Here is a 9,383-nt window from a genome sequence, read left to right on the forward strand (position 1 = left end):
AGAAACGAGAAGAAGAGGAGGCTCGCCGCAAGAAGAAGGCTCAGGCGATAGTTGTCAAGCCCAAACGCCGTCCCCAGAAGCAAGAGCCTGTTGAGACCACTGTGGAAACCGTCACCCAGATATCGGAGGCCAGCGAGGAGAATTGGGAGTCCTGGCTTGACGAAGTCGACGGAACCAATGAGCAGATTGATCTGGAGCGTCGCCTGGCTGAGGAAGCGCGGATTGCCGCTGAAAAGCTGCAGTTAGAGCAGGAGGCGGCGGCCCAGCGTCGGAGGGAGCAGCAGCTGATGCTGGAGCAGGTTACGGACGCTAAGGAGCGAAAGCGAATCGACGAGCCGCGGAGGCACTTCGAGTTCAACAGTAAGCTCCGCTCCCCCATCTGCTGCATTCTTGGCCACGTCGACACGGGAAAGACCAAGTTGCTGGACAAGATCCGCGCAACCAACGTGCAAGGCCACGAGGCCGGCGGAATCACGCAACAGATTGGAGCTACCTTTTTCCCGCGGGAGGCTCTCGAGCGGCAGATCCGGAAGATTGACACGGAAATGCCGCTGGAGCTTCCAGGACTGTTAATCATAGACACTCCTGGCCATGAAAGCTTCAACAACCTCCGAGACAGAGGCAGCTCTCTGTGCGACATTGCTATCCTGGTCATCGATATCATGCACGGCCTGGAACCGCAGACGATCGAATCGCTGAACATGCTGAAGGCAAAGAAGTGTCCTTTCATCATCGCTCTCAACAAGATGGACAGACTGTTCTCCTGGCAAGAGGTCGAGTGGGCACCGATCCGAAGCTCATTCGCACGCCAGCAGCCAGCGGTCAACGAGGAATTCCAGAAGCGCCTGGATGAGACCATGCTGCAGCTGAACGAGCAGGGCATGAACGTGGACTTGTACTACGACAACAACGACATGCGCGGCACGCTTAACCTAGTACCAACATCCGCCATGACGGGTGAGGGGGTCCCCGACCTTCTGTACAACCTGTGCAATTTGACGCAGAAAATGATGGCGAAGTCGATCGCATACTCAGACGAATTCAGGTGCACAGTACTTGAGGTCAAGCATATGCAGGGCATGGGGTGCACCATAGACGTGGTACTTGTGCAGGGCACGCTGCGAGAGGGCGACGAATTGGTGGTGTGTGGACTGAACACAGCAATCGTCACCACAGTGAAGGCGCTGCTCACTCCACAACCCCTAAAGGAAATCCGCGAGAAGGGCGAGTATATCAGCCACCGGGAGATTCGAGCAGCCATGGGTGTCCGTGTTGTGGGTCACGGACTTGAAAGCGCGGTCGCCGGCACCTCTGTGCTGAAGCGACACCCCAATGACGACCTGGAGCAACTACAACTCGACGTCATGGAGGACATGACCCATATCTTTGGGTCTGTGGACAGGACGGGCGAAGGAGTCTACGTCATGGCCAGCACGCTGGGGTCCCTAGAGGCCCTTCTGCAGTTCCTAAAAGACTGTAAGATTCCGGTGAATGGCGTCAATTTGGGGGCTTGTCACAAGGCGGATGTCATCAAGGCTTCCACCATGGTCGAACGAGGCCGGCCTGACCTCGCTGTCATCCTAGCATTCGACATAAAGATCACAGAAGATGCCCAGAACGAGGCGAAGGCCAAGGATGTCACCATCTTCAGCGCCGACATTATATACCACCTGTTCGACAGCTTCACTGCATTCCGTAAACAGGTGCAGGAGCAACGTAAGGGGGACAACTCGGCCAAGGCGATCTTCCCATGCCTGGTCCAAATCCTGCCCAACATGATTTTCAACTCCAGAAACCCTATAGTCGTTGGAGTCTCTGTGAACGAGGGCACTCTGCGGGTCAATACGCCGCTGGCGGTGAAGGGTCGTGATGGCGGAATGTACTCCTTGGGCATAGTGAGCTCAATCAAACACCGCGACAGCAAGGTTGACTCGGCTAAGAAGGGCCAAGATGTGTCGATATCCATATCGGGCAACACGACAGCGACTGCCGGACGCCATTTCAACGAGGGCGACGTTTTGTACTCCGCTATCAGCCGGCAGAGCATTGACTGTCTCAAGGAGTTTTTCCGAGATGAGATGACTAAGGCTGATTGGAAGTTGGTGGTGCAGCTCAAGAAAATATTTAAAATTGAGTGACCTCAGCGCGACACATGGGACACAGCGTGAAGTAAGCCAGCATGCGCCGGCAACAGGCCTCGTGAATCAGGTGTCCACAATGTAACTCAATGACCTCCTCCTGGGGCGTCATGTCCTCGAGGCAAATACAACAGTTGACGTCGTTCATGGGTCCTGCGTAGCGCTTACTCCGTTGCATCACAGCCTTAACAGCCTCCTTACTAAGCCCTTTCGACGTTTGGGAGGGCCACAGCGACTGCATTACCCGCTCCACGTCCACGGGATCGAGCTGGTCCAATGACATGAACAGGTAGTAAGGCTGCAACCGCGCGGGCTGTTTGCGAATGGAACGAATGACGTCTCGGGGCAGAATGTCAAACCAGCCTGCATGCACCGCGCCCTCAGTAAAAATCAACGTGGACCTGTCCACACGCCGACGAGCCTTCTCAAAGGAGTCGTCATGACAGGAGACCTGGACCTCTCCGGACTCTACGAAAAGCACCTTGAACTGAACACCGCGGTGCCAAAACTGGTCATTGGGGGCAAACAGTTGAATCGGGTGCAGGCCGAAGTAGTCCAGCGCTGCTTCTCGTATTTGACTCTCGCTGTTGCGCCCAACTGTATCGCTGTACGGGACCACATGAATTCTCTCATGGACACCGTAGCGATCCAAGACCGCCTTCACACTCGTTTTGCCTGGTTCTACCAACCCCGGCACTCCCCGAAGTCCAGTGGCTACAACTAGGACTTCAAATCCCTGAACGATTCCCAGCCAACCTGGGTACACAACTCGCCTTCGCGCCCTGAAGCTTTTGTAAACGCGCACAATCTCCTCCGTCGTGACGTCGAGGAACCCCGTAGAGCCAGCGATTCGACGGGTGATCATCACCTTGACGAGGGGCAGGACTCCTAATCCTTCCACCTCCAACTTCCAGAGGGTGTCCTTTGAAACGCGCTGGGCAGTCGTAGGCTGGCACGCCACCACGACCACCTCTGCGGAGCCCGTCCCGCACTGCACAGTGAAGCAGTCCCCTTGGACGCACTCGCCGCCCTGAAGCGCTAGACCCACTACATGTTTCCGCACAGCCTGCTGCAACTTGGATTCGCTGATGTCTGGCTCACTGCTCCGAGTGCCTACGACTGCCAAGTGCAGATATCTGAGCCGTTCCGGCATTTTCAAATACCGCACAATTAGTACTCGACTTCTGTCTTAGCGATCCAGTTCGAGTAGAAGGGGTCGAACACAAACTGGTCCTCGTCACCAAAGAGCACAAGAATGATGTAGAGCGAACCAAAGGTAGCCGCAGCAAATATCCTGCATAAGCGAGCACTGAAAGACTCACCAATGGAACATGTAGTCCCGCATGCTCACAGTTGCGATGAAGATCAATATGATTGTTAACCACCAGAACGTGTCTGTGGTCTGCACCTCTCTGACTCACACTTCAGCATTGCTTAATTCCAGTTTTGGGACGAGAAGGAGAAAAATTAGACATCGCAAAAAACATACCATGCTTGCAGTTCGTGTGGGGTGAAGGACGCTTGATCGGTGTCTTCCAATGTGTTCTCTAGGGCCAGTCGCTCCTCGACTGGCGTCTTCTGAAGCACACTGCACATTTTTACGATCTCCGCCACAGTGGCTGCCTTGCTTACCAGCGTGCGCAGGAACGGAGGACCGTACACGAAGAGACTATCGGTTTCCGTGGAGGCCACCTCACACACCTGCTCGTACTGGAACCGGATGAAATCGGCCATGGCGAGGAGCATGGACTCTGTCAGGCCTGTTACCTGCCACGGAAGGTTCCAAAAAGTGCGGTTAGGCAGACCCCAGCGCGCCAGGCAGATCTCGTCTTGAGGACACGTCAAAATTCTCAGCAGGTCGATGTAGTCGATGTTGCTGTTGATCTGCAGCGCTTTTACGATGTTCACCGCTGCGCGTATCTTCGTAAAGAACAGTGGGAACCGCCGGATGTACGTGACATGAGGCCACTCCAGCCGCACGTAGAGGTCTCGGTTAGCGGAGATACCTCGAGCGCATATGAAGGCTGACTCTTCTGGACGGGAGCCGTAGTCAATGAACCAATCAAAAATCGAAATGGTTATCTTCAGTCGCATCGCCTGCCGTGGCGGACCCAGCTCCATGCTGGGGGACACAACCCTCGACGGCTCGGATGTGGAGATGCTGCGTACCTCGATGATAGACCCATGCAGGAGCAGCTCCTGGTCCTGGTCCACCGCGTCCAGCGAAGAGGGGTTGCCGTGCAGGTCGGTGACTTTGTACTGGCAAATGAACACACATGGAAGACGGCCTGGCAGGATATATGCGCTGGGGATCCCCTCTTCCTCCATGTCCAATTCGAGCACACCGATATTTCGCAGGTCAGCACAACCAATGGTCTTGTGCATCCAAGATGGACCAGATTCGAATTGCATCTTTTTCACGCAAAGGGGTTGAGGTCGTCGAAATTCTTTACTGGACGCGAAGGCGTCATGGCGTTCGGACTTGGCACGTCTAACCTGAAGGGGTCGAAGGATTCTAGCGAGTCCAGGCTCGGATTCGGCACCAGCGGCGGGAATGGGTCGCATTCAAAGGTACCTGGCAGCCCGCCCGTGTCGAGCAAGCTTCCGCCCTCAGGGGACGCCTCAGTGTTGGGCGTGTGCGGCAGGCCATCAGCAACCTGCGTAATCTTAGGAAAAGCAATCCATGTTTCTGCGATTGACAGAGAATCCAGGACTGCGCTAGCAGTAGGCCTGTCCACGGGCTCCCGTTGAAGCAGACTGCTAATAAGGCGCCATAGCTCCGTCGAATACTCTGCGACAACTATCTGAGAAAAGCGCGCTGGACCTGCTAGAATGGCGGCATCGTTGCCATCAAATGGCGGTCGCCGCAGAGTAGCGGTCAGCAGAAGTACACCAAGCATCCACATATCTGACGGCGGACCCAAGACGGTGTCCAGGCGCAGCTGGTTGATGAGCTCTGGAGGACGATACGATGGGGTAGATATCTCCCTCAGCTGCTCGCGCAGCACCACAGCATCCTTCACCTCCATGGCGCCGAAGTCAAAACGCGTTTGCAGACAGCTACCGAAGTCTACTAGCACCCACATATCTCCCTGCAAGAGGACGTTCTCCAGCTTTACGTCAAAGTGGATGTAGCCCAACTCATGCACATTGCGTAGCGCCCTACAGACGTCACGGGCCAGCACGCGAATCTCGCAGCCAGTCATGCCCTGCTTCGCACGCGTCAGCGCGCTGGGGCCCTCGCAGAGGTCCATCAGCAGAAGAACCTGATCCTTGGTGATTGCATGCCCGCGAAGCTGCACCACGTGCGACATTCCGAGTAACTGGCTCAGAAGACTCAGCTCTTGCAACGCGGCAGCTTTCGCTTTTACGCTGCCCAGCGCAATCGCCTTCATGGCAAAAGGATTCCCGCCGGCGTCGCGTACCTGGTACACGACAGCGAAACCTCCTCGGCCGATTTCGTTGATGATTGTGTACCTTGTTGAATTTACGCTGAAACACCGCATTTGCGGAATACTCAGACGTGCGTGTTAGGGGTGCGATTGACTAATTGGCTTACTCATTGTTGGTAGGCATCGAGCGCAAACTACTGCTATATGATACAAGATCTCACTAAAAATAGAGATTAAAAACAAATAATGAACCGTGAACGCCCCGCACTAATTTCGAGCACGGACCTCTCCGACGCCGACAGCTTCGTGTTATTCCGCCACCTCTCAAGTTTCGGCGATACGGAGACCTTGCTCCCGGTGCAGGAAAACGCCCCGGCAGCGGAGCGAGACCTGAAATGCAATCTGAAGACTGGCGTGCCTGCGAACGATCGCGAAAACACAAAGAGGGTCGTCAAGTTTCTCAAGGCGGTGTACGAATCACACGAGCCGTACTCCATAGCCCACCAAGTCGAGGGCTCCACGCTGAACACGTTCTTAGTGCAGGTGCCAGACTTCGGATATGTTAAGTCATCGGTGGACATTGTGATTCGACCTGAGAGTTCTGGGATGAGCTCCACGGTTCCTCATTCCGGCAGCTCCATGATGGACTTCTCCATGGCGACGATCACCTTGAAGAAAAAGGCGCTCTGGCAGGAACCTGACGCCGAACTGAACTCCAAAATGACGGAAACTCTTAGGACCGCGTTTGTGGACTACGCCCTGTTGTCCGTGGTCCGAGCAAAGTGCTACCCACACTACATCTCCGACCTTTCCCACGGCGCCCTGAAGGTTTTCGCAGGGAAAAAGGTCAGAGGGCAGCCAGTGGTTTACTACCAGGTGCTATCCCAGGCGCAGTTCGTCCACGAGCTGATCCACTACCGAGACCACCGTAACAAATCGATGGCGCCTGAGGTACGCGCTACCTGCGTGAAGTGGGGCAGTCGTCTACAGAGACCGCGAAAGACCAAGGTCACGGCCTCGGACGACGCTGCACCAGCGAGTCCAGCAGTGGAATTGAAGGTGCCAGCAGTGGAATTGAAGGTGCCCGAAATTGAACTGAAGGCGCCTTCAAAGCCCAAAGCGACCCCAAAAAAGCGAGGTAGACCTCCAAAGTCCACCGAGGAGCTGGTGGTCTCATCCCCGAAGAAAAAGCAAAAAGCCCCTTTGAAGACTCCTCTCGAAAACTTAACCAGCCCCACTATCCCAGATGACCTTGAGGCCGGAAGTGCGAGCGACTCGGATTCGTTTTAATTGAAATCAATTCTTGCGTAAAATCAGCGGGCTGCATGAGCCTCCAGATGACACAGATGGATCCGCCGTGAGAGGTTCAAATCACTTGCGCAATATAACAGACGGGTCTACTCCATGTGCCTTGAGTGTATGAGTCACCAGGTTGCGCAGATGAATCTGGTGTGGGAAAAGGTGCGGTTCCGGGCCAGTGCCACCTAGCACAGCCGGAAGTTGATCTGCGTCAACCAGCTCGAGCAGCCTTGGCTGGAAGTCAGTGGACAGGACCTCGATCTTATTTTTGGTGACAGGGTCGATGAACGGTGACACGATGGCAAAAGCAGCCTGAAAGAACCAAGGTGCGTTGATCATTATCACCTTTTGGCTGCGTTCAGGATAATGATCTGCAATGAGTCCGCAACTCATCTTGAACAACTTCAGAGTGTTGCCGGCTAAGTCAGCTAGACGGCACCCGGTTAAATCGAAGACGCTGATGATCTGCGCGTCGTCCCTAGGCTCTGCCACGCGCCACAGGTACTCTGTCGTGAAAATGTAGTGTCTAGCCATGTCCTGGAGTGTTACGCCGTTCTTGAGCAAAGTGTTCAAACGACCTTTACCAGGCCTTTCAAACCACACCAGCTGATCCGCCTTCGACCTTCCGAGGATATACTGCGGGTAGTTGTCTTTCACGATGAAATAGTGAGGTGAGGCCTCGGTCAGGATGTTGTCCGCACCGTAGTCCGCCCGCCACCTCTTCGTGAGCTGCCACCGCCTTCGTGCCTCGGTCAGGTCACAGGTCCCCTGCACAAACCGCGCTGCGTAATAGAGCCTCTAAAATACTGACGCGGAATATCGTCACACTCGTCGTCGGGGTCACGGCCTACGTCGGGTCCAAAGTGGATTTCAATACTGTTCATGCGTACGGGAGAGGACGTGGCGGTGGTGGGCGTCTCCTTTGCGCTCATATTTGCAAAATCAGCTCATATACAGTAATTCACTCAGTGGCGACGAACACGGTGCTCCCAACCTGCACCCGCTCGACTACGATGCCGGCGTCTTTGAAGGAATGAATGCGATCAGCAGTCTGTGTGTCGTAGGTCTCGCTGTAGATTAGCCGCACGACTCCCATCTGCCGTGCCATCTTAGAGCAGCCGATGCACGGAAACATGGTGACATACAATGTGGAGCCTACGCAATGCTTCCGTCCGATCTCTAGGAAGGCGTTCTGCTCTGCGTGGAGGCACAGACAGTCGTCCAAATTCTGGCCAGCGTTCACGTCTGCGTTGAGGCAGCGAAGACAACCTCCGTCCATACAATTCAGGGCGCCAGCCGCTGTGCCATTGTACCTTGTATTGCGACCCCGGCAGCCCTCACCCTGTGGCCAGTACTCGTCGGTCCTTCACCAGTAGCGCGCCTACCCGCCGCTTGATGCAGTTGGACCTTGTGGAACAGAGCCAGGCCATGCGCATAAAGTACAAGTCCCATGAGGGTCGCACGCATAGAGTGTGTACGAACGAGGCCACGGCCTGCTGAGTGATGCTGCCGGCACTCTACTGATGGGAGACATGTGTTTGCCACCAGAGTGGCATCAGATGACTGCCTGGCCTTTATCAGTGCTATCGGGTTAAAGGTACCAGCCGCTGCAGCCTTCATAGATCCATCAACCCAGACAACCTTCACACAGGGGCGTACTCTTAGAACGCGTAGCATGTGTGAGCAGCTGACGTCGTCCACTACAAATTTCGCGTCCAGTTGAGGCATCAGCTCCCTCCTCAGGATGTCGTCACCCTCAGCGCCACAAGTGCACTCTGATCCGGAGCATGTCACGCCCATGCGCCGCAACCGGAAACCGTGGCGCTGTTGCTGCTACACACTTAACAGCGCCCTCACCAGCAGATACACCATCTCTTTCGCATCCGATCCAAGCAGAACCAAGCACAGCATTCTAAAAGTGCGATTTATGGCGGAGAAGCTGGGTTTGGCCCTTGGTGAGTGTCGATTGGTGTACAGCATCATTCTCCGCAGATGACATCATCCGGCACGAAGATCGCCAGTCACGCAAAGATCAGCGCCCGCGCAAGGACATCCGCAAGCGGCCTCGCCAACACGAGCGTCGGAAGTCCTCACTGGTTCGCCAGTCGTCGCGTTGGCACCTGGATAGCGGGCGTCGCTGGCAGCACGATCTCTGGGAGAACGACGGGGTCGTGACGCAGCGATCGCCCCGTCGCCAAGGAGGGAAGGAGTTGCACACGTTACACGTGGGCAACCTGGATTTCAGCGTTCTGCGGGAGGATTTGATAACGCTTTTTGAGCCGGTTGCTGAGGTGGTGGACGTCCGTATCGACTTCGACCGCACCGACCGGAGTTTAGGCACTGCCCAGGTTCTATTTCGCTCTGAAAAAGGCTTACGCGACGCATACGATGAATATCGCAGTGAGGGTTATGTGTGTTTAACATTAGGTACGTTACTAGATGGAAGACCTCTGTGGTTGTCGTTTTCTCCGGTGGAGTGATAATGAGACAAAACGGCAATGAATTGGCCCATTTTCTCGGCCGGAACACAGCAGCATGGCGGAGCAGACAGGCA

At 55.2% G+C, this 9,383-nt stretch overlaps 9 protein-coding genes across 11 annotated transcripts; 4 read left to right on the forward strand and 5 right to left on the reverse strand.

Moving 5' to 3' along the window:
* On the forward strand, nucleotides 1–2,138 carry KVP18_000434 (uncharacterized protein; the record flags this gene model as incomplete). 2 transcript variants are annotated; one of them, XM_067957338.1, is made up of 1 exon in its annotated part: nucleotides 1–2,138. In XM_067957338.1, a coding segment is annotated over one exon (2,138 nt), but the record flags the coding sequence as incomplete, so codon positions are not given. The 2 variants fall into 2 exon arrangements, with proteins under 2 accessions (XP_067805642.1, XP_067805643.1); XM_067957339.1 differs by having other exon boundaries at nucleotides 45–2,138.
* A 144-nt stretch (nucleotides 2,139–2,282) lies between these two features.
* Nucleotides 2,283–3,569, reverse strand: KVP18_005082 (uncharacterized protein; the record flags this gene model as incomplete). The annotated part of the gene is made up of 5 exons (XM_067949429.1): nucleotides 2,283–2,291; nucleotides 2,320–3,274; nucleotides 3,316–3,432; nucleotides 3,461–3,533; nucleotides 3,560–3,569. 5 exons carry the CDS (start codon nucleotides 3,567–3,569, stop codon nucleotides 2,283–2,285), a joined length of 1,164 nt encoding a protein of 387 aa, XP_067805649.1.
* On the forward strand, nucleotides 2,578–2,862 carry KVP18_000432 (uncharacterized protein; the record flags this gene model as incomplete). The annotated part of the gene is made up of 1 exon (XM_067957302.1): nucleotides 2,578–2,862. One exon carries the CDS (start codon nucleotides 2,578–2,580, stop codon nucleotides 2,860–2,862), a length of 285 nt encoding a protein of 94 aa, XP_067805639.1.
* A 36-nt stretch (nucleotides 3,570–3,605) lies between the features above and the next one.
* Nucleotides 3,606–4,523, reverse strand: KVP18_000439 (uncharacterized protein; the record flags this gene model as incomplete). Its single annotated transcript, XM_067957374.1, has 1 exon — nucleotides 3,606–4,523. The coding sequence occupies one exon, from the start codon at nucleotides 4,521–4,523 to the stop codon at nucleotides 3,606–3,608; it is 918 nt and encodes a 305-aa protein (XP_067805648.1).
* Nucleotides 4,524–4,555: 32 nt separating this feature from the next.
* KVP18_000436 (uncharacterized protein) lies at nucleotides 4,556–5,533 on the reverse strand (the record flags this gene model as incomplete). The annotated part of the gene is made up of 1 exon (XM_067957345.1): nucleotides 4,556–5,533. One exon carries the CDS (start codon nucleotides 5,531–5,533, stop codon nucleotides 4,556–4,558), a length of 978 nt encoding a protein of 325 aa, XP_067805645.1.
* Nucleotides 5,534–5,776: 243 nt separating this feature from the next.
* On the forward strand, nucleotides 5,777–6,820 carry KVP18_000435 (uncharacterized protein; the record flags this gene model as incomplete). Its single annotated transcript, XM_067957341.1, has 1 exon — nucleotides 5,777–6,820. One exon carries the CDS (start codon nucleotides 5,777–5,779, stop codon nucleotides 6,818–6,820), a length of 1,044 nt encoding a protein of 347 aa, XP_067805644.1.
* An 81-nt stretch (nucleotides 6,821–6,901) lies between these two features.
* KVP18_000438 (uncharacterized protein) lies at nucleotides 6,902–7,761 on the reverse strand (the record flags this gene model as incomplete). Its single annotated transcript, XM_067957373.1, has 2 exons — nucleotides 6,902–7,611; nucleotides 7,641–7,761. The coding sequence occupies 2 exons, from the start codon at nucleotides 7,759–7,761 to the stop codon at nucleotides 6,902–6,904; spliced, it is 831 nt and encodes a 276-aa protein (XP_067805647.1).
* Nucleotides 7,762–7,790: 29 nt separating this feature from the next.
* KVP18_000437 (uncharacterized protein) lies at nucleotides 7,791–8,108 on the reverse strand (the record flags this gene model as incomplete). The annotated part of the gene is made up of 1 exon (XM_067957359.1): nucleotides 7,791–8,108. One exon carries the CDS (start codon nucleotides 8,106–8,108, stop codon nucleotides 7,791–7,793), a length of 318 nt encoding a protein of 105 aa, XP_067805646.1.
* A 465-nt stretch (nucleotides 8,109–8,573) lies between these two features.
* Nucleotides 8,574–9,309, forward strand: KVP18_000433 (uncharacterized protein; the record flags this gene model as incomplete). 2 transcript variants are annotated; one of them, XM_067957316.1, is made up of 2 exons in its annotated part: nucleotides 8,574–8,784; nucleotides 8,822–9,309. In XM_067957316.1, the coding sequence occupies 2 exons, from the start codon at nucleotides 8,574–8,576 to the stop codon at nucleotides 9,307–9,309; spliced, it is 699 nt and encodes a 232-aa protein (XP_067805640.1). The 2 variants fall into 2 exon arrangements, with proteins under 2 accessions (XP_067805640.1, XP_067805641.1); XM_067957317.1 differs by having other exon boundaries at nucleotides 8,757–8,784.
* Between the last annotated feature and the right edge of the window lie 74 nt (nucleotides 9,310–9,383).

The sequence above is a fragment of a genome, assembly GCF_019968955.1.
Source record: "MAG: Porospora cf. gigantea A chromosome Unknown PgA_NODE_935_length_9383_cov_363.905, whole genome shotgun sequence".
Lineage (NCBI taxonomy): Eukaryota > Apicomplexa > Conoidasida > Eugregarinorida > Porosporidae > Porospora > Porospora cf. gigantea A.